This window comes from Typopeltis vanoorti, chromosome 9, assembly GCF_054136105.1.
Source record: "Typopeltis vanoorti isolate ZY-2024b chromosome 9, IOZ_Tvanoo_1.0, whole genome shotgun sequence".
NCBI classification, from domain to species: domain Eukaryota; kingdom Metazoa; phylum Arthropoda; class Arachnida; order Uropygi; family Thelyphonidae; genus Typopeltis; species Typopeltis vanoorti.
Genome location: NC_143557.1, coordinates 36,505,433 through 36,529,219, shown reverse-complemented (window position 1 = coordinate 36,529,219; position 23,787 = coordinate 36,505,433). Strand labels below are relative to the sequence as shown.

The window sequence follows — 23,787 nt, the reverse complement described above, 5'->3', positions numbered from 1 at the left end:
AAGTTCACGAGTTGGATCTCTCTCAAGTATTGAGTAGGTATCTACTCAATACTTGATGTGTATATATATATATATATATATATATATATATATATATATATATATATATATATATATATATATATATATATATATATATATACATATACACACACATATGCAGTGTTTGTAGGGATACCACCACTCCAGATGTGAGAGCAATATGCAATAGCTTGACAGATCTGTGATTTGTATAGGATTAGGTGATGTTTGGCTTTAAAGTAACAGCTTGAGCCAAAAAGAAAGCCTAATTTTTTGGGTGCAAAGGAGGCAATATTTATAGTATGTTGTGCTAAGATGCTGAGAGAGAGAGAGAGATTTGACATTAGAGTTATCTCAAGAATGTAAATCTCATCTGAATAGAAATGTGGGTGTTGTTGAAGGAAAGACTGAAAGAAAAGGGTTCTTTTTTGTGGGAAATAATGCAGGACTATGTTTTGCTAGAACTGCAATTGACAAGGTTATTAAAAAAAATTCGTGAATATTTAAGGTTTTTTTTAATAAACCTTTGTGATAAACCTGATTAAAAGCTTTGGAGATATCAAGGACAACCACTTGAGATTCATTCAAATATTTCCATGGTGTTTGTTCAAAGATGGATGACAGAGGTAAGTATATCCCCTGCTGATTGGCTGTGATGATGGAATCCATACTGCTGGTCATTTATTAGTTGGCCCTTCAAGGCAGCAAGGTGTTGATGAGTCTTTCCATTACTTTAAAAAGAACTGAGGTAAAGGAAATTGGAGGGCAGTTTGAAGTGAAGATTTGTCACCCTTCCTAAGAATAGGATACATGTAGGCTAATTTACATACTGCAGGATATACACTGGTGTAATAAGAGAGTGCAAAAAGGCAACATATAGTGGAGTCAATTCTAGAGCACAGACCTTTAATATAAGAAAATATGGCTGAGGCTTTGTAAGGAGCCTTGGAAAATTTAAGGACAAAAATTTCTTTGGTTTGGTGCTAGGGATTCCTACCCACCACAGAGCTCCACATGCTTGCCCACTATCTGGCAATTGATATACAGGGTGTTCGGGATAAATTTGACATATTTATAATTAATTATATTTTTCCGTAAGTTACATGTATTAACACACACTTCTCTTCATTTAAAAGTTTGGACCCTTCTTCATTCATATACAAGATGTCAGAAAGGATGGATAGCTGGAACCCACCTGAATCATGGAAGAGAATAACTTGTATCATGATGATTCGTGCCCGCCATCAAAATAAGGATATTACGACTGCTGCCCAATGCTCCCTGAATACAGTAAAAACAATCAGGCATGAACTAGAGACTTGCAATGGTGACTACGAGGATGTAGCAAGAAGAAAGATCCCTAGCAGACGATCTGATTGCGTTCGTACAGCAGAATTCCTCGCAAATCTGCAGGAACAGGTGTTGAAGAACCCTGGCATTGGAATTCGGGCTTTGTTCGTGGAGTTGCTAACTGTAGTCAAGCCCTGGATAACAAGGATAGCCAATGGTAGGCCGTATGTATGGCAGCAGGATTCGGCCCCTTGCCACACCTCTGGGAAAAGTCAAAAATGGTTGTCTGAAAATTTCTACGACTTCACCAGTCCAAATGTTTGGCCTCCAAACTCCCCAGACCTTAACCCCATGGATTATTTTGTATGGGGCGCAGTTGAAAAAGACACCAATCGCACTTCCAGTAATACAAAAGCCCAGTTAATGGATAAAATTAAAACAGTTTTTGCGGCCCTTCCCAGGGAGACTGTAGCATCAGCTTGTTCGAGGTTCCGAAGCAGAATTGAAGCTGTGATCGATGCTAATGGTGGTTATTTTGAGTAAATCTTGTTGATAGTATTGTAATTAACTCTGCCTGTAATGTTTTTTTGTCAATTCATTAAATTTAATAGATACAAAGAAGATTTTCTTTTTCCTTACGAAACTGTCAAATTTATCCCGAACACCCTGTATATGCTTGGAAGTGGAATGCCAGGTTACTGTGGAGAATATATATACCAGTCAACAATTTGATTTACTGCAACCCACAAGGAACCTTGGGGGCAAGTCCACTAGCCAAATGATCTGGGTTGGGCCATCCAGGCCTGCCCATCTTACCAAAGCAGAGGCCTAAGTAATGCAAGACTACCAGGATCCTCCTTTATAGATCTCTGCAAGTCACACATCATGTCATACATCAAAAGTGTCAGAGAATGGGATCCCAATGATGGTCTGGGGGATGGGATGGTAAAAAAAAAAGACTCAAGTAAAAAAAATACAAGAAGTATAGAAAAGAGGAAGAATGAAAGGCCATCATTGGGACATCCTCTCCTCCCTCATCCTCATCCAACACAAATATATGTCTCGCATGGAAGGGATAAACAATGAAAAAAAATGTCCCTGTGACTGATATAGAGATTATCAGAGTCATATCCTGTTAGATGTCATCTTCATCCAGAAGGTTGGTTATCATGGATCTCAATCTATTTCTCTCTTGGGCTGCTCTCTGCATAGTACAGGCCAAGTAAGTCCTTTATATTTTTGAACCATGTGTGTCGCTGTCTCCCTTTCTTTCTATTGTCTTCAATTTTTTTCTCTTATAAATCTTTTTGGAGATTTTCATGCCTCACAACATGACCCATATGTATGATATTTTCTTTTTTTTTTTGTATGTGTGTGTTCTTTATTAGTCCCAGTTTAGTATCTCTGCTGGGCCATCCAGGACTGGAAGTGTGCCATTATAAATCTTGGAAGTGTACTATTATAAATCAAACTGTCATTAAAAGTTCCTTTTATCTCTGCAGCAAACAGTACTAGAATGTATATTTTAAGAGAACATGACTTAACATTAACTGATGGATGCCCAGCAGTTATGTCAATGTTATATTGCAATTTGGTGATAAAATAACATAAAACAAAATATCAATAATGTTAAAGTAGTCTCGTTTCTCATTACTTTATAGATATTCTCTGCATCCATCTTAGCCTGACATGATCGAACAACTCCACTACGAAGTCGAAGCGTAGCATAGTGAGAATTTCTCTGCCTGTCAAAGGTTGAAAGTTCCTTGTCAAACTTCTCAGCAGGTAAAATGATCAAATCATCTAAACGACAATACACATGTAAAGACTGCTATAATATTTATTCTATATACAAATTTTTTTTATTAAATTGAAATCAACAATTCATCAAATTTATAGATTTATCAGAAAACTACACTGTCTTTTAATGAGTATGTAGATTTTTCTACCAAAAAATGAATGTAACAAATGACCTAACACTGGGTTTAATAGGTCGTCATAATATAGATAGCTTAGTTAAAACCATCTAAATGAACATCATGTTCAGTTTTAATTATGTAACGGTTCATGTTTACCGCTTATTGTATTTTTTTGTTCTTCCTAACCCAGAAAAAGCCACTAGCATATATGGTGAAACTAATGTGATTTAACGACCTATTAAACTCAGTGTTATCATTTGTCATACATTGTCGTAAATATATATATCACATACAGAATTATTCTAGGAGGAATAGAATTATTCTATTCCTAGGAGGAAACTGCCAATAAAAAGTTTACATTAGCATGAGTCCAATTTCCAAAGTTTGAGCATATGGCAAATAAAGACAAAACTAGAACGTGATTAAACATTTCAAAATCAGAAGCTACAAAATGTCTTAATGGCATTCATAAAACACAGGAATTTATTAGTCATCATCTAAATAAATAAATTACACCAACTAGTTTCACCATCTCATGTTAGAAATTTAAATGGAGTGAAACAGCACTGGAAAAGGATTGAAAATAATATTTAATTTTTCCAATATTTTGTCTCAGTTATAGAGACATTACAGTACAATAGAGTTATAGAGACAATACAGTACAATACCTGTAACACAGACACAAAGGCAACACAAAACTAAGTGAAATGCATTGATGAAAGATTAGAGTCCAAATTAGGTGGAGTGCCCTCTATAGGCACCTGTAGATGGTCTAGGATATAAATTGGGATCTTTAAGTATTAGTGTTTCCCATATTTTTAGAAGTTTTATGTAACCATATTTATTCAAATTAGGCTGATTTTTAAGAGCAGCAGCAGATTCTAAAAACAGGCTTTCTTTTCTAAATTTACTGTGATGAAGCATGGTGGTCTTTTTCCAATTGATTCTATGAGCTATGAGCTATTTTAAGTTCATCCATGTGTATGGTAGCTGATCTTTCTGTCTGTCCATAGTAGACCAACTTGCAGGAACAAGGAACTCTAAATACACCAGGAACTGAAAGAACAGGGAGTTTGTCCTTTCCCCGTGATGTTTCACTCCATTAAACTTCTAACATGAGTTTCTTCCAGCACTTAAGCCTTAATACACAGTTTCACCAGCTAAAAGAGGACTGGTGCTTCTTCAGGGTTAGACACATCAAATCAAATATACCGTATTTTTCCATGTATAAGACGAATCCTACTTTTTCGACAACGAAATTAAGAAATCAATATTTTAAAATAAAACAAAACACATTTAATATTTTTTAAAATATTCAAAGTATGAGTATATTTAGTAATTGGGTAATATTTTTAAGATACATACTAAGATGCATTTTTAGGGATGCATTTTCTGGGCTAACTTGGTTCGTGTTCTCATGGCCAATCCTTCTCTCCTTATGAAGTTGAAGCACCATTTTACTTTTCCTGTGAAATCAGCAATGTTCATTTCTCATGCAAACCTTTTTGCCTAATATTGAATAAGCTTGGTTGATACACATATCCCACTCTGGCGCTGCTCCATAATCCAAGTCTTAAGCCTCTGCTCTGAGTTTGGCCATTTTGCTGGTTTTCCTCTTAAGGTCCTCTTCTTTTTTGGCATCTTGAGTAGTTGTTCTTCCTGTTTTTCTCCACTGTCTAATCATACACTCAGTGGTAGGAGGTCCAAACTGTCTCTCTGAAGTTTTATTTCCATGTTCTTTTGCATAAATGATGACTTTTAACTCGAATTTTGAAGAATATTATTATTATTATTATTATTAAGAGAGCCCTCCAAGGAGTCAGAAACTTGAGGGAGGCCACATACTACACACACGAGCTACCATACTTATTCTTGAATTCATTCATACTGCTTGCACTCACAACATCCAATGGCAATCCATTCCAATCACGCACCACCCTCTGAGAGAAAAATCTAGCATTCACACCCTCCTTGGCAGTCTTCATTCTCAGCTTACAAGGATGCCCTCTCGTCCTTTCCCCACCCTCCATAAATTGAAAAATTCCATTGATTGAAATACTGTATGACCCTTTCAGAAGTTTGTAAGTCTCAATCATATCACCCCTTTTTCTCCTGTTTGCTAGTGTCTGCAGTCTATAAATTCTTACTCTGTTCTTCATAATCAGTATTCCACAATCCTGATATCATTTTTAACACTATCCTTTGTACTCTCTCGATATCAGAATCACAATGGAAAGCAGGAGACCAGACCTGCACACAATAGTCCAAGTGAGGTCTTATCAAGGCCTTGCAAAGAGGCAAAATAACATTTTTCACTTTCTCACTCTTCACTCTCGCCTCTTCCAGCAACCCTTTCATGTCCTCTCTCATAATGAACTTATCGCCAGTTAAACTGTTCATACCTACTGCAATTACGATTTTGTTTGTTTTTCTTTTCTGTTTTTGAATTATTTGAGTTATATTTTTAATTTTCGCTCCAGGAAAACTCGATGTTATAACTCTCTCATCTATAGTATGTTTTATTATAGAGTCACCATACCAAATAACTTCTTTCTTTTTACTAACAATGTCACTTACCTGATTTTCGTTATTTCTTGACTTACCTGTTTCCTTGCTCTGTTGTTTCTTATTTTCCTGTTCAATTTTCTTTTTCTCCCTATGCTCATTTAAACGTCTCTCAACTTTTTGCAATTCCCACGTTGTCTCTCTGATGATCTGCTTCAACTTCGCTATTTATATGGCAATCATTTTTCATTTTTGGACATTTTTATGGGATAGTGCTTAAAATATTGTTAATGCGTTAACTTACCCCACCAATGAGTTGCAGACATATGAATGCTTTCAGAATTCTGATTGGTTTATTTAGAATCAGCCGTTAATGACGTCAATCAACAGAGTTAACAAAGGCTAGTGATTGGCGGAAGCTTGTTCATAGAGACAAGGTACCAGCAGTACCTTATCTCCACAACAGCAGGTCTCTCAACCGGTTACCCCCCCCACATGTATAAGACGACCCCCAATTTTTGGGACCCCAGTCTTATACACAGAAAAAAACGACAAATACAAAGATCAAACACAAATACAAAGTAAATACAAAGTTGATTAAACACTAATAAACCATTACAATGCAAATAGATAAGTTCATGCTAAACAATAAATGTTAAAAAAGCATGACATGAATTAGCTGTCTGCAGTTAGTGATAGAAAGTAAGTGCTGAGGAAACTGAAATCTCTATTGTTGAAAGATTAAATGGGAGATTTCCATATATCCTTTATAGTCAGTACATGGTTTTGAAGGAATCTGTTACAGTTATCCATGGAAATGGATGACTGCAACAGATTTCTTCAAAAGTCTGGAATAAAAGTTCTCTTCTAAATAAGGCATGGTTGAAATAGATTCAATCAACTGCAATATTGATTGAAAAGACTGATCTGGCCAAACCAGATCAATCTTTTCTTTTGTGTTTCAGCAACATGATCCTTTCTCACCTCAATCCATGGCTTGTCTGTCCTATATAGACTAAACCACACAAGCATGGAATCTATATATCGCTGGGTATTTGTAGAAAAGTGTGCTATCTTTAGGAGACCTCAGGAAGTTATGAACAGTTTGAACTGATTTAAAAGTTACTCTGATGTTGTGATCTTTCAAAGGAGAAGCTATTTTAATTGATAAACTTCCAATGTATGATATTATGATGGAGTCTCTGTGTTGGGTATTATAGTTATTGGGAGCAGAAGGGTCTGAAAATAAAATCCTCTCAACTGTTTGCTTGGAATAGTCATTTAGAACAATGAGAGAGTCTGGAGTTATGTCTTGAGTCAGTCATCATTTTGTAAAACAGAAAACGTTCAACTGCTACCTCTTCTGAAGAAACTCAGGTGTATGAAGAGGAGGTATTAGAGCTGTTACACAAACTGAATAAGAATTCAGCAATAGGGACTGATGGGATATCAGCACAGGTGCTAAATGAGTGATCAGCTGTACTGGTTATTCCTTTGACCAGGCTATATAATTTGAGTTTCAGAACAGGGAAGATTCTGCAGGAATGAAATGAATGTATATTCATTCTAATAAATGAGCGCCTCCGTAGCGCAATTGGAAGAACGATGGTACATTGCGCCCTTCGATTGGAATAGGCCTAAGTTCGATTCTCGTCGCGACGGGAGGAATCTTTATCTGGTTGATTTCAATCGAAGGTGAGTTAGCCGATCTCATACGGAGGTAGCAGGGTTTTTTCTCCCGGAAACTCGGGTTTTTCATCCTGCATACATACAAATCGGCCCTTCAGAACACACGCAATTTACAGACAAAAATTACTAGTTGTGGTGGTGTTGAAGGTGGGCGGTAGATGGCGTTGATGGAGATGATTCGTAGTAGAGGTTAGGTGTAGAGACAGTTGTAGGTGTCCTCCCGCGATGAGTCTTCGGACTCCTTGGAGGTATCAGGAATAATAATAATAATAAATAGTATGGTAATCCAATTGCATAAGGATGGTGCTAAAACCAACATATCTAACTATCAACCAATCAGTATCTCAGTGGTGGTCAAGATTTTGGAAAAATTGGTTAGGACTCACATTCAGAGAAATGGGTTGACAGTGAACATCTACTTTGCAATGAACAGCATTGGTTTACTAAGGGAAGGTAATATTTTAGCAACTTGCTCACATTCTATAATAATGTTATCATTGAACTAGACAAGGGGAATGGATACACCATGAACTATTTGAATTTTTCTAAGGCTTTTGACAGAATACAGCAAGGAACACTATTGCATAAATTGGAAATTATGTGTTTGGATTATAAAATATTAATGTGGATAAGAGGATGGCTGACTGATAGATATCAAAAAGTGGTATACGGGGAATGTGAGTATGCAAGATTTAAGGTAACTAATGGTGTTCCACAAGGATCAGTCCTTGGTCCACTGTTATTCAATCCATACATTAATGATATTAGGAAGTATTTGACAGGCAACATACAGCTATCTGCTGATGGTGCAAAGATAGGTAAGGGAATCAGGAATGCAACTGATATGCAGTACTTGCAGAATGATTTGAATAGGCTGGAATTGTCGGCATGGAAAAATGGATGCCAGTTCAATGCCAGTAAATGTAAAGTCATGCACTTCAGTGGGATTACATATCCAATGTTGTATTATATTTGTGGGATTATGCTGGAAGAAACTGATCAGGCTAGAAATCTTGGAGTGTTAGTAGATAGCAAGTTGAAGTTCAGAGGGCCATGTAGCAAAGATTGAAAATACAACTCAAAAATAATTGCAATGCTGAAATGAACTTCAACATGTAAAGATAAGGATGTCATTTTGCATCTTTACAAGTCCTTGATATGACCTCACTTGGACTACTATGTTCAGGTCTGGTCTCTCTTGTGATTCTGATAGTGGAGAGAGTGCAAAGGAGAGTGTTAAAAGCAATCAGATTGTGGAATACTGATTGCTTTTAACACTCTCCTTTGCACTCTCTCCACTAGCAAACAGGAGAAAGAAAGGTAATATGATTGAGACTTGCAAACTTCTGAAAGGATCATACACAATTTCAGCTAATGGAATTTTTCATTTTATGGAGGGTGGGGAAGGACAAGAGGGCATCCTTGGAAGCTGAGAATGAATGCTGCTAAGAAGGGAAGGAGAGTGAGGATAGATTTTTATCTCATAGGGTAGTGTACAATTGAAATGGATGGCCATTGGATGTTGTGTGGGCAAGTAGTGTGAATGAATTCAAGAATAAGTATGATAACTGGTGGGTGTAGCATGTGGCCTCTCTCAATGAGTCCCTGACTCCCTAGAGATCTCTCTTAATAATAATAGCCATTGAGAACAATGAGAGAGTCTGGGGTTGTCTTGAGTCAGTCATTATTCTATAAAACCAAAAATGCTCTATTCTTTAGAGTGTGGCTTATGCCTATTTTTTGAGGATGGTGAAGAGATGAGGCATAAAGATAATGTCCTGCACATGAAGGTTTATAATACACATCAAAAATCCTCCTGCTCCCAATAAAGAGAATATCCAATATAGAGACTTCAATCATTCCGTTCTTTTTTTTTTAAAAAAAATGAACATTAGTAAAAGTTGTTATAAAAGTTGTTATATAAGCTGCTGAAATTATCTCCCTTCCAACCTGGATACACAATACTGTAGATGTCTGCTCTCTTCTTGGCATATCAGACATAAACTTTTCTACAGATCAATCCCCTCTCAGCCTTGTACACTACAGTGGCACCAAGTGAAATGACCTTTCACTTGAGATTTCTATGCCTTTACTCAATGGTCTGATTACTCTTTCTACTCTAATGATTCAAACACTTGTTCTGACATTGTAACTGAAATAATATCTTACTGAAATGAAGGCCTTCATTACCCATTCTAATGAAAATCACAACCTGGTTCTCTCAAACTGGCTGGAATGATGTTAATATATGTATATAATAGACAACACAAATAATAGGACTCTAGCGTTGATGTTTTTTTTTTTGTTTTTTTTTTCACCAGAGGTCAGGCCAACAATTGTGGTAGCGGTTAGTCAATGTCTTTAACGAACCAGTATGATTGTAATATAGCTTGTTTCTTGTGTATATTTGTACGCTCCAGAAGATGACCTTGACATAAAGGTCGAAACGTCGAATTGTAAAATTTTAGTAATAGTAAACTAAAGTTTTTATTCAAACACGGTAGTTGTCTCCATAATTTCCAAAAATGCATCCATACCTCTTGAATACTAAAAATGAACTGACTATTAAGATGACTACAAGTAACTTGGAAATTTTGTTGCTTGCTAACTAATGAATTAAGATAAGTCTGAAATGATCATCCTAGTGACAGACAATTTGCATGTTTCATAAAAAAAAAAACAGTATATACTTCTGACTCTCAGTACTATTTTTTTTTTTTTTAACAGCAAATTTGGGAAATTGCAGACTGTACTCATTTTAAGATAAATAAGACATGGGACTGTTCAAAGGAAAGCAGTAGAAGGATTTTTTTCTTTTAATGACACTGCCACTACTGAAGGGCAGTAAATCTGTAGTGCATGCTGCAGTGGGCTAGACATTATATTATATAATATGCTTAACAGCAGATTATATAATATCTAGCACAAACATGGTAGTTTTTCAAATCACTTCAATCCAGATGGTATATATAAGCAGGATAGTGATTTCAATCAGACAATGAAATTACTTGCCACCAAAAGACATTTTTAAACATTCATGCTGCATTGGTATTTAAACTACAGCCTGCAGACTTAGATGTCTCTATTCAATCAGCCAGGCTGACATAAATGCTTTTATTCATGAAAACATATTTAATGCTTTGGCTGCAAATTTACTAATACATTTTTTTACCTTCTGAAAGGATGAAATGTTTTATTCTTGAACAAAAATTTGTTCTGTGAATCTGGAAATGAAATGCAATGGAATGGTAGTCAGCTAACGCATGTGTCTTTCTTTATATACAGAACAGAGGAATTACTGATGCAAATTATTAAGAGCAGTCGCTATGGAATTAAATATTCAGAAAATGAACTCAGCAGAAACTGAGTTCATTTTGCATGATAAAGTGGTGGAGAGAATTTGAGAGATATGTCTTCGATATAACTGCCTTCTTCTGTACTGAGTCAAGGATTTTTAGGGAGCATTTAGGGACACCATCCCAAATGTGAGAACAATATTCAATGGTCAGCAGGATTTTTGATTTGTATAAAGTGATTATTTATGTTGATAATGTAAACTTTTTAACCACCAGTAGTTATGTAAAGAATTAGATTTGGAATGGTCATTTACATATAAAAATATATCTTTAAACACAAACTACTTTCACCATACAGGATAAGTGGCTTTTACAGGATTAAAAAAAAAATAAAAAATGATAAGAGAAATATAAATTATTTAACAATCAAAGCACGTGGAGCCTGTGTGGCACATGTCAACTGTTTTCTAACATTCTTTGAAGATGATTAACTGAAAATCTGAAGTCACATACGGTATGCAATCTAATCTATCATTTCCAGATATCATTTAGGATAAATCCTTGGTTGTTGTTGTTGAGTGAACCATGTAAATGAATGACAGTGTTACATTCTTTAATCTAATTAGCAAGTAAGTTTCTGAAGTTTTGTCCCATTCCTAGCATGATGATATCCTGGAAGAGTGGCAAGCCAGCCCTGATTTTTTTCTCTCTATTATAAGTTGCATTGCTAAGTTGTTCCTTCTTTCTTATTTCAAAATTTCTACAAGTCTGACCCATGTGAGGAAGACCATAAGAACAAGAAATTCTGTATACACCCCTGAATGTTTGTAGAAGGAGTTACTGCCTTTGTAGAAAGAGTAACTGTGGAGAATGAAGAAGTTCGTGTGTGTCTGAAATTTCACTGGAAATGAGGATGGTTGATGATGGTGATGATGGAAGCAGCAGATTCTCTGTGATGGTCAGCATGTTTTTTGGTGGTGGAGAGAGGGATATCGTGTTTAGGCAGTCTTTCACACTGTGGTGTGTTAGATGGCAAAGAAATACATGCTAGGTTGATATTTGGGACACAGTTGCTGGATGATGAATTGGAGAGTCCGATGAGAGTGTTGTCTTGTAAGTGTTGACTAATTGTATATACAAGATCTGGGCATGTCTGTGTGGAATGTATGAGTGAATTCCTGTCCAGAGTAAGTTTTGAAATCTGAAGAGCAGGTATAGGTTGTATCATGTGCAATTAATGAGCTTGTCATGGGGTAAGCCTGTCATGAAGCACAACAAGAAGAAGGAATTTAGAGATCATGTTGCTAGAGTTGTGAGAATAATAGTAGTAGTGGTGGTGGTGATGACAAGGAAGGATCATGAGCACGTGTGAGTGGGGAAATAGTGGTTCTGCTATGGACTTTTATTAGGTCAAAATCTGACTTGCTCTGGGCAGATTTGGTCACTTAGTTTTTTTTGGGGAGTATGGAGATGATTTGGAGAGAGGTCGGAGGGAAGTATAATTAAAAAGTTGGCAGATGGTGATGATATAAATGGGAAATATGGGTTGGTGAAGAGTTTTCAACAGTGAGAGTGGCCGCCACCTTACTGATGAACTTAATGTGGAATTCCATATATACAGATACATTCTTAGCCAATGGCTAGAGTATTCCACTAGACCAAAAAAAAAAGTTATCCAACTGTTTACCATGGGCCCTGAAGCTGATTTCACCTACTAATGGTCAAAGTGGCAGAAAAGTCTAAGATTAGAATTCCTGAACTAACTGCATGAATGACTACATCTGTTATCATCACTATGTTAGTGCAGGTCTTGAAGACAATGCTTTGGATAAGTATCCCAGAAATAATAAAAGTAGCATCCTTTCAATAGTTCCCATGCACTGGTGATATCTCTTACTTCCATTTCTTCCATCCATGGAACTACACCAAGCTGATTATGTATCAAAATTATTATAATCATCTGCCTTTTAATTTCCCATAAATTCCTTTCTCCTTGATATGCCTATGTCTATTCATCCTCCAATTCAAGACTAACATGATCACTCTCCATCTGGAAGCAAGGAAGACATTCTCAGTTGCAATCAGATCCTCTGATTCTAAAAACCAATTCCTTTACTGTATGATGCGTGACATATTTGTCCCTGAAGAATTCCAGAAATTACATTCCCTTATTATCAGAGATGCACAAAATATTTGGTTTTACTTCAGCTGAATTAGTAGAAATATTTAACTTGGCTAGCTGAAGCAGAAAAATTCCTGTGGCATGCATCATAACAAATACAATGAATTGGTAAATCCTCTGCTTATCATGTGCCATTCCATAACAAAGGCTTGTTGCATCTGCTACAGGCACTTTCTTCAGTGTTTTACTTTCAGTATAGTTTACAATGCTTTAAAAGTGGTTTATATTAAGAAGTTTTAAAATTTCTCTTAAAACATTGAAAATTATTATAGTTTTCTTGGTGAATAATAAAAAAGCAACATTTGTAAGTTTTATGATTTATGCAAAGATTCAAAATTTGCAAAATATAAAATATGAAAACAATTTTGGATTAAAGGCAATAGTGGTAGGAAAATGTGCCAAAAATGCTATGAGAGCAAAGATCAAAAGTGCATCTCAGGTCAAGAGATTGAAGCAGTGAAAGGAACTCAAAATACAATTGAAAATGCGTGATGTAATGCCAAATAGGACTGAGAGCAAGATTAAATATGACATGATTGATAGAGAGAGAGAGAGAGAGAGTAAAAGTGTTGAATGAAAGAACTGTATATGACTGATGTAAAGAATGAAAAGTTGGTGGGAAAATGTGCCAAAAATGCTATGAGAGCAAAGATCAAAAGTGCATCTCAGGTCAAGAGATTGAAGCAGTGAAAGGAACTCAAAATACAATTGAAAATGCGTGATGTAATGCCAAATAGGACTGAGAGCGAGATTAAATATGACATGATTGATAGAGAGAGAGAGAGAGTAAAAGTGTTGAATGAAAGAACTGTATATGACTGATGTAAAGAATGAAAAGTTGGCTGCACTGAGGGAGATATCTCGGCTGTGTGGAGCAATGCACAGAGTGAAGTGGGAGCTGGAGAGAATGCAGAAATGTCTGGTGAATGGGTCAGCTGATAACAGAAAGAGAAGTGCAAAATAAGAGAAAGGACCTGACCAAGAGACAAAGAAAATTCAAGGAGCAAGTGTCATATAGTGAATAAATCATAAAAGGTGTGATTGATGAGAGTTCGACAAAATCATGATTTCTGGGTATGAAAATTAATGATGTTAGCGAGGTTATTAGAACACAAAAGGGTAGGGTGAAAGAAATAATTGTAGTGGCTGGAACGAATGATTTAAAAGGAGAAAAGTATTGCATGAGAGAAGACATGAAAAAATTACTGGAAGTAGCAAAAGAAAAGAGTGAGAGAGTTAGGATAGTGAGTCTGTTGCCATGGTATGACAGAGTAGAGCTGAGGAGGGCCATAATATAGTGAATGACTTGATGCATAAGTTATGCAGGAGGAGTGGTGTGGAGTTTGTGGATGTGTGGAGTAAGTTTGACAGGTAAAAAGACTTATACAAAAAGGATGGCTTACAATCTGAATGGATTTGGTTGGTATTCAGAGACAAAAAGTGTTAAAGAAGTGAAAGTGGATGTGCAGAATCAGGGAATCTAAAGCCTTTTTTTGGGGAGGGGGAGAGCTATTGAGTGGATATTCAGACATCAGTGAGGCAGATGGGTGTAAGAATGTGAATAATATGCCTAAGTTAGTACCACTGGTAACAAACCAGAATGGGATGGTTAGTATAAAGCATTAGGATAGCAGTGGGTCTTTTGCACTTTATGTACTACACTAATGCCAAGAGAATTCAGAACAAGCAGGAGGAATTTTTGGCATTGGTTGGCTCATCCTAACCAAAGTTTATTGGCACTAGTGAGACATGACTAACAGAAGATGATATAGTTAGTGGAATAGAATGTGAAGGATATAGTGTGTTCAGGAAGGAAAGAGAGAAAATAATGGGGGGGGGGGAGTGTTATTGATGATAGCAGATGAACTGCAACCAAAGAAAGTAGACGTTCAACTGCAGGCCAGTAAAAATAGCATATGTGAGGTGTGAGACCAAGGCCAGTAGAACAAAATATACAGTTTGATGCTGCTTAGACAGTTTGATAGACCAGGGGATGGAAAAGATGATGGAGATAGTATGCATCAGCAAATAGACTCAATGAGTGTCGAACAGCTAATTATTATGGGTGATTTCAAGTGACATAGATTGGAAGGAGGAGAGGATGCATGGGAGGAAGGAAATGGAATTTCGCAGTTACTAAGGGATAATTACCTGAGACAGCATGTGATGGAATATACTAGGGGTTCGAGAGTGCTCGATCTAGTAACTGCATCTGAGAATTTGTCTATAACAAATATGATTACGTTGCCACCAATTGGCGAGAGTAATCATATGGTCTTGATCTGGGAGTTGACCTGTGTGGAATTTCTGGTTAAGATGGGATATATGCAGAATAACAGGGCTGATAAGTATAACAAACTTAGGAGATTGTTGGATCAGTGCCATAACATGTAAAACTGGACGGGTTGGATCTTGATAACCCATGGGAAGTGGTAAAGGAGTGTTTGGGGGAGGTAATGGCAGACTGCATACCTTGAGTCAGGAGGTAAATCAAGTGGGAGTTAAATAGGTGAATATCATCAATATTATTTGCTAACTACTGAAAGCAAAAAAAAAAGAAACAATTGTGGATGAAATTTAAGGAGAAAGGTGACCTGTGGGCACATGAATAATACAAGGCACAGGGAAGAAGGGTAACCAGTGTGGTAAGAAAGACAAAAGCAGATTATGAAAGGAAGTTAGCAATGCAGGCTAAAGAAAATCCCAAACACTTCTTTCAATATGCTGCAAAAAAAGAAAGAATGTATATGGCAGAAAAACAATGGCAGAGAGATAACTGAATCAGTTGAAATAGGATTACTAAGTGAACACTTTGCAAGAATATATCATCCAGGTGGTAATATTGCAGGAAAGAGAGAGCCAAAAGCTGATATGGGAACTGAGGTAAATGAAATTGATGTGCATAGCATATTAACAAGTGACATAAAAGCAAGAATAGCGATGGGAAGATATGCCTTTAATAGAAAATGGAATTTATTCAGAAGTAAAATGGACAGAAACCTAAAGAAAAGACTAATAAAATGTTATGTGTGAAGTGTTGCCATCTATGCAGCTGAAACTTGGACATTGCAGAAAGAAGAAATTAAGATTTTGGAAAGCTTTGAGATGTGGATTTGGAGAAGAATGGAAAAAAATCAAATGGACAGATAAAATAACTAATGAAGAGGTCTTAAAAAGAGTAGAAGAAGAAAGAAGTCTGTTAAAGAGGATAAAAAGAAGAAAAGGAAACTGGATCAAAAATATTCTGAGAAAAGGAAATGGAATCATCAGAGATGCCATCGAAGGAAAAATAGATGGAAAAATACCCAGAGGAAAAGTAAGGAAAATAATGTTAGATGACATGCTGAATGGAGACAGATACACAACCCTGAAAGAGAAGGCTCAGAACAGAAAGAGAGTGGAAGGAAAGTTTTTGCTACTAAGAGAAGAACCTGCTCATTTGCAGGAATACTTAAGAAGAAGCATATTAACAAAATCTTAATTTGAATACAGCTATTGGATCAGATGGTATACCAGCTCAGGTTGTACATGAAGCAGCAAGGGAAAGGGAATTGTCAGTGCCCTTGACCATATTGTTTAATCTAAGTTTCAGCATAGGATTAGTCCCAAGGAGGTGGAAAGAGGGGGAAAAATAGTTACATTGCATAAAGGAGGCTCCAAGACTGATGTAGCAAATTATCAACCAATCAGCATATCAGGAGTTGTCAGTATTGGAGAAATTGATCGAGAACAAAATACAGGAATGAATAAATGGAATTTCCTGGGATATTGTATAGGGGTAGCATGGTTTGAGAAGGATAGGTAATTCATCAGTAACTTGCTCATGCTTTATAATACAGTGACAGCTGAGTTGGATAAAGATAATGATACTACTGAACTTTGCAAAAGCCTTTGACAGGATACCACATGGAATTCTAATCAGTAAACTGCACCATGTGAGGATGGATAGGAGAGTGGTTGATGGAGAGATATCAGAGAGTAGTTTATTCAGGAGTAGAGTCCAAAAGAAGGCATGTGACTAGTGGCATGTCACAGGGTTCTATTCTTGGATCACTACTGTTTAATTTGTTCATTGAAAATATAGGATGGGATCTGAGAAGAACTGTTCAGTTATATGCCGATGATGCAAAGTTGGATAGAGCAATAGTTAATACAGATGATGTCAACATTTTGCAGGATGATTTAAAAGTTTGGCAGACTGGGCATAGGAGAATGGATATCAGGATAATGTGGCAAAGTGTAAGGTTATGCATTTTGGGGTGAAAAGATTACCAGAAGTATACCATATTGGTGGAACTGTACTCCAGTAAATTGATGAAGCCAGAAACTTGGGAGTGCTAGTGGATAGGAAGTTAAAGTATAGGGTGCACATAGCAAAAGTGGCTAAAGCAGCTCATCAAATCACTTGGTTACTGAAGAATACTTTGACGAGCAGAGACAAGCAGGTTATTGTTCCTCTTTATTGAGCCTTGATAAGACCCCATTTCAACTACTGCATGCAGATCTGGGTGCCAGGGTTTCTTGGTGGTGGTGAATCCAGAGGGGAGTGACCAAAAAGATGGTAACAGGTCTATGGAATGAATCTTACGAGAACAGGTTGAAGACTTCTGGGTTACAGAAACTGGTTGACAGACAGAAAAGGAGTGATACGATTGAGACATACAAATTACTATAGAGTTTTTTTTTACAAGATTAATCCAGAGGAAATTTTTCGAAACAGGTCTGGTGGTGGGAGAACTAGGGGCCATCCATAGAAACTGAGTAAGAGTGTAGTTAGCAACGGTGTTTAGTCTAGGTTTTTTGCTTGGAGAGTAGTGAATTCTAGTGGAATAGGTTGCCAGTCTGTTGGGGGTGCCATTACAGTGAATGAGAATGAGTTCAAAGCAAAGTATGATAGATATTGCTCAAATGTTGAATAGTTCTTGACATGATGTTTAGGGCCTTCCTTAATGAGTCTAATGACTCCTTGGAGTTATCCATAATAATAATAATAATAATAATAATAATAATAATAATAATAAAATGCTTGGGTAATACAGGAAAAGGGAGTATGATTAATCGTGTAAAACACAACCCCAGTAGCAATGAATTTGTAAAACAAAATGAAATTGAAATATCAAACCATAATCAAGAAAAAGTAGCATATGAAATGGGTGAAATGATTGCATTGGATGCTAGCCATCTCAATTATTCAAATAAAAAAGGATTTCCAAGACTAATGAATAAACTTATTCAGCAATACAATTTCTCAGAGAAACTTCTTTTGGCATCAGATACCAGTGTATTCACTGAAAACATTTCATTAGAAGCTAGAAATATTTATGAAGAAACACATATAGACTACTCCCAAAAATGAAGAATAATTTATCGCAAATTCATTTTGATTAATAAAACCGTAATTCTCTATATTCACATTTAACAATTTAAAATAAAAATTCTGTTATCATTTTGTTATTTGTGCAATATTTTTTTCTGATTTTTATGCTGTGTTGTTTTTTTTCTTAAATAAATTTTTACTCTAAATTTTAAAGGAGATTTATTATACTGAATTAGAGAATATTATGGAAACAACCATATTTTATAGCGAAATATAGAAAGAAACTCAAAGTTTCAAAAATTTATTAGCAAGTTTATGAGAATATAATTTTTGGCATTGAAGTTCCTTGGTTTGTAATATTAATTAGTTATTCACATTTCATATCAAAAGACATCATATGGTCACTTCCATAATCATACTGGTAATAGATTGGTAACTAAAAGTGTTAGTAGTGAGAATGCCATGAGGAAGATGAGTGCTTGTCTGATATAAAAGAGAGCAACAAAAAAATGGTAAAGAAGTTTTGAAAAAGCAAACAAGCAATCTGATAAACTTAACAGATGATGGAAACTGAGTAAGAGTGTTTTTACTGCTCCAGAAGTTGAAAAACAGAGTGCAATTAAAGGTATGGTGGAGAGAGGCATTGACTGTCAACAAGTGTGTATGACTGGCAACAAAATTGAAAGAGTGAATGAGAATGAAAATGTGATGCAAGATTGGAAAGTTGAGTTGGTTAAGATGAGGCAAGGGATGAAACAGATGCAGAGTGAAGTTAAGAGAATTTGAGATATGTATGGAAGAGTGAAAATGATAAAAACAAATAATACCGGCATGAAAGAGGTAATGAAAGATCCATGAGTGGCATTGGAAGGGAATTCAATTATTAAAGGTGCGATGGACAAGAGGATGACTTGACTGGGAAACAAAGAACACATCATATTGGATATCAGGAGGTTTATTGAGACAGATAAAAGATAATAGTGTGATAAGAAAGATAGTCAGTCTGTTGCCCAGGTATGACAGTGATGAAATGAGGCAGAGAGTGAAGATTGTGAATGATATGTTAGTGGAAACGTGTGAGGAGAAAAAATGCAGTTTGTTAATGTGTGGAATGAGTCTGAAGAATGAACTGAACTGAGAGTGATATAAGAGTGATGGACTGCATTTGAATGGTTTTAATAGAAAGTCGCTTAGAGAGATTGCTGCTGCTGCTGGAAGGTAGAAAAATGAGTGCAGATAATGAATCTGATCAAGTAAGAAACAATGTGAAAGAGTAGGAGAGTAAGAAAGGAGATATTGAAGTGTTGTTATAAATCAACAAGTGAATAGCATGAGTATGGAGAATGAGAAAACAAAATGTGCAAGACAAACAGGGAAATGGGGAGGCTCAGGATGGACAGGGGAAACACAGCATGAGAAAGGTTCATGCTCCAAGAGGATGTGAATGCATGACGGCATGTGAATGGGTAAAGGGAAGGGGATGACCCGGGACCAAGAGAAAAAAGTTGGATTTGAAAGGTTCTAAGATGAATAAAGAGAAAAAAGAAACAGCTCAAGTTAAGCATGAAGAAGTCCCATCTAATAAGTGGTATTAGTGAAACTTGCAATATATCCAGAAATCAACTGCTATGTTTGTATACAAACATAGCAACTCCAAGAGGATGTGAATGCATGTGAAGACAAAAAAGGGAAAGGGATGACCTGGGACCAAGAGAAAAAAGTTGGCTTTGAAAGGTTCTAAAATGAAGAAGAGAAAAAAGAAATAGCTCGAGTTAAGCATGGAGAAGTCACATAAGTTGTATCAGTGAAACTTGCAAATATCCAGAAATGAGCTGCTATGTTGTATACAAATGCTAGAAGTGTAAGAAATAAGGCAAATGAAATGGTTGCATTAATGAGTCTCTTCACCTAAGAATTGTTGGAATAAATGAGATGTGTTTGGATGAAAATGACATCCTAACACGAATAGAGACAGAAGGGCATGATTTCTTTCATGAATATGGAAAGAGTAAAAAGGGGAGGGGGGGGGTGCTATTGAGAAAGAATTATGTACATCCAAGATAGAGATGCAAGAGGGAAATAGTGCAGTGGTTTTGAGGCAGTATGGCATGAGATAGAGGTGAACAGAATGAAATACTTAGTCGGACATCGTTATAGACCTGGTAATGTGGATGTAGTGACCATAAAATATATAATCAAATTAGCTAAGGAAATAAGAAAAAGGTGATCATTATGAGCAATTTTAATTACGCAACATACAAGGGTGGTCTGAAAAGTTCTTGGCCCCAACCATAGATGGCAACACTATCGAGAAGATTTTTTTTTTTTCCCTAAGTTCTGTCATAAGCATCCATGTGAAATTGCAAGTCATTCTATCAAGTAGTTTGTTTTATACAGCTGTCTGAAGCAAAAGTGTTGTCTGTATCCCTTGAAAATTGAGTATCATGCAGTTATAAAATTCTTTGTAAAAGAAGGTTTAACGACAAAAGAAATTCATTCGAAGTTCATAAAAGTTTATAGGCACGCTTCTGCTTCATTTTCGACAATTAAGAAATGGGCTGCCGAGTTTAAACATGGCCATGCTAGCCTTGAAGATGATCCACGTAAAGGACATCCAAAAAGTGTTGCAAGATGTGGTATTGAATGACCAGCAAGTCAAAGCACGTGAAATTGCTGAGACTATAGGCATTTCAAAAGAATGTGTAGGTTGCTCACAGCAGATCAAAAACACATAAAAATCTCTGAACAATGCTTGGAGCATTTTAACAAGAATAAAACTGATTTTGAGAGTAGATTTATTACTATGGATGAGATATGGATTACTATTACACACCAGAATCCAAACAGCAATCAAAACAGTGGACAGAAGCGGATTGTTCGGCGGCAAAGAAGACAAAGTTGGTTCCATCAGCAGGAAAGGTCATGGCATCAATGTTTTGGGATGCTAAAGGCATTTTGTTCGAATTTTCTTCGAATCAAGATTGCAACTGTAGACCAATATTTTGCAGATCTTACTGAGAACCACTACAGGGACAGGATAATGGCGCTGGATCATCGCTGGAATAAATGTCTTAGTCTTGAGGGAGATTATGTAAAAATAAAAATAATTTTGAAATTATAAATTCGTTTTTTCATTGCTAGGCTGAGAATGTTTTAGACCACACTTGCAAAATGGGATGAAGAGAAAGCAATCGAAAGTAAAGAAAATGAGTTTCTTGAGTTTTTGAGGGTCAACTACCTCAGGCAGTATGTAACAGAAGGCATTTGAGGATTGAGGGTCGTGGATTTGATTATCTCATCAGAGGATGTAATTATAAATGAAGTGCCAAATCACTCTCCAGTCAGTGAGAGTGATCATGAGGTGATTACCTGGATGATTGCCACAGGTGTGAGACCCTCTGTGAGGAAAGTGTATATGTGCAACTACAATCAACTACCAGGCTGGTGATTATGAGGAGCTCAGGAAACAGCTTGCAGGTGAAGCATGGAATGGGGAGTTAGTTGAAAAAGAGATTAATGCAGCCTGGGGGATATTCAAGAACTGTCTAGTAGAAGCAATATCTAAATGTATTCCAAAGGTCAGAAGGATAAAATAAGGAAGGTTTGAAATGGATGAATGAAGAGATTATGCATGCGATACAGAGGAAAAAGGCATTATGAAGGCAATATAAGAAAAGTGGTAATAATCAATTCCATGAGAATTACAAAGAACAAGCAAGGAGGGTGACTTGGTTGGTAAGGGTAGCAAGAGAGGGATACACAGTAGTATACTTAGATTTTGCAAAGGCTTTTGATAGATTACCACATGATAAGTTGATAATCAAAGTAGAGCAGATGGGGTTGGATATCAGATTAGTGCAGTGGATCAGAGATTGGTTATCTGACAGGTATCAGCAAGCTGTGTATTGGGGAAGCAATATCCTGGGGCCATTGCTGTTTAATGTGTTGCAAAGTTGGGATAAAATATGAAGAGTAGAGCAGATGTTGTGGCCTTACAAGACGACTTGAATAGACTGAGTAAATGGGCAAAAGAGTGGGGATTTCAGTTGACTGTCAAAATATAATGTTTTAAAATTTGAAAAACAAAGATGGGATGTAGAATTTATGCTTGGTGGAAGAAATACGAGATCTTGGAGTGATGGTGGATAAGGATATAAAATTTAAGGGACACATTGCCAAAATTGTGAGGACAACACAATGAATTCTGGGAATGACCAGAGGAAACTGACCTTGTAGAAGTAAGAAGATTCTTATTTCATTGTATACAGCTCTGATTAGGCCACACATGGACTACGATTCACAGATTTGTTCACCTGGTTTTCAAAAGGACAAAGTGATGTTGGAAAGGGTTCAGAGGCAACTGACTAAAGTAGTTTCTGATCTCTGAAATGTCAAATATAAGGTTGAGAAGATGCAATCTACAGAGTCTAGTATTTGAGGAAAAGGTCTACAAGTTAGTCAGGAGTTATCATAGGATGAATGTTGAAGAAATTTTACAGAAAACAGTGGGAGATCAGGGGAGAACAAGAGGTCATCCCTATAAGCTGTATGAGGAGGGTGTAAACAAGGGAGTGAGAAGAAGCTTTTTGGAAGTTTTTCCCACTTGGTTAGACTATAATAAATTTAGTTTAATCCTTTATCCAAGTGTAAGCAAACAAAGTTTGTGCCTGAAGCAACTCGTGGTAAAGGTGGACCAAGCTCTCATCACTACTTGTCTTAGTATCTCCCATAATGCAAAGCACATCTCCTTGCAGACATGTATAATGCTATGCATTAAGGGAAGGGCCACTCGTAAACTAAATTTATTATAGTCTAACCAAGTGGGAAAAAACTTCCAACATCTTTCTCTAAATCCAGAGTAATTTAATAATAAGGTGAGACACCTTTTGGCAACTCATATAGGTAAATATGATTTCTCCATTGCTTCCACTTTAGTATCACCACCTCTGGCTCCCATTGACGAGACATCAATAAAGGTCAAAACCGGTCTGGATAGATAGTGGCCCTTCCCTTAATGCATAGCATTATACATGTCTACAAGGAGATGTGGTTTGCATTATGGGAGATGCTAAGACAAGTAATGATGAGAACTTGGTCCACCTTTACCATGAGTTGCCTCAGTCCTAAAGATACTTCAGGCGCAAACTTTGTTTGCTTACACTTGGATAAAGGATTAAATTAAATTTATTATGGAGTGAGAAGTATGTTTTATTCATGCAAAGTTGTGAATGATTGGAATGCCTTTCCTGAGAGTGTGGTGTCTGCAGAAAATTTGAGTGTGTTTAAGGCACGGCATGATGAGTTGTATGACAAAAGAACCTCCTAAATGAGTCTTTGACTCCACAGCGGTCTTCGAGTAATAATAATAATAATCCATGCATTCGGCATGATTTAAACCCATAGCTTACTGACTGGAGAAGAAATACACTAACCACACAAGCTAACAAAAACTGGCTTGCACTATTTAAAGGACAATGAACTCTATATGTAGCCAATATTCTGCATTCGCCTTTAATTAGTGTATTGAATAAATTTCACTGGCTTAATAGGTGTTTCAAACTTTAATTC

The 23,787-nt window shown here is 36.4% G+C and overlaps 1 protein-coding gene across 4 annotated transcripts in view; it reads right to left on the bottom strand.

The window, feature by feature from the left end:
• Positions 1–23,787, bottom strand: part of LOC150102972 (transmembrane channel-like protein 7) — a 482,602-nt gene that overhangs the window by 319,439 nt on the left and 139,376 nt on the right. For all 4 annotated transcript variants that reach the window (XM_090398586.1, XM_090398588.1, XM_090398587.1 and 1 more), the window contains exon 4: positions 2,966–3,114. In XM_090398586.1, the coding sequence (XP_090254712.1) occupies positions 2,966–3,114 (149 nt within the window). The remainder of the gene's footprint in view (positions 1–2,965; positions 3,115–23,787) is intronic.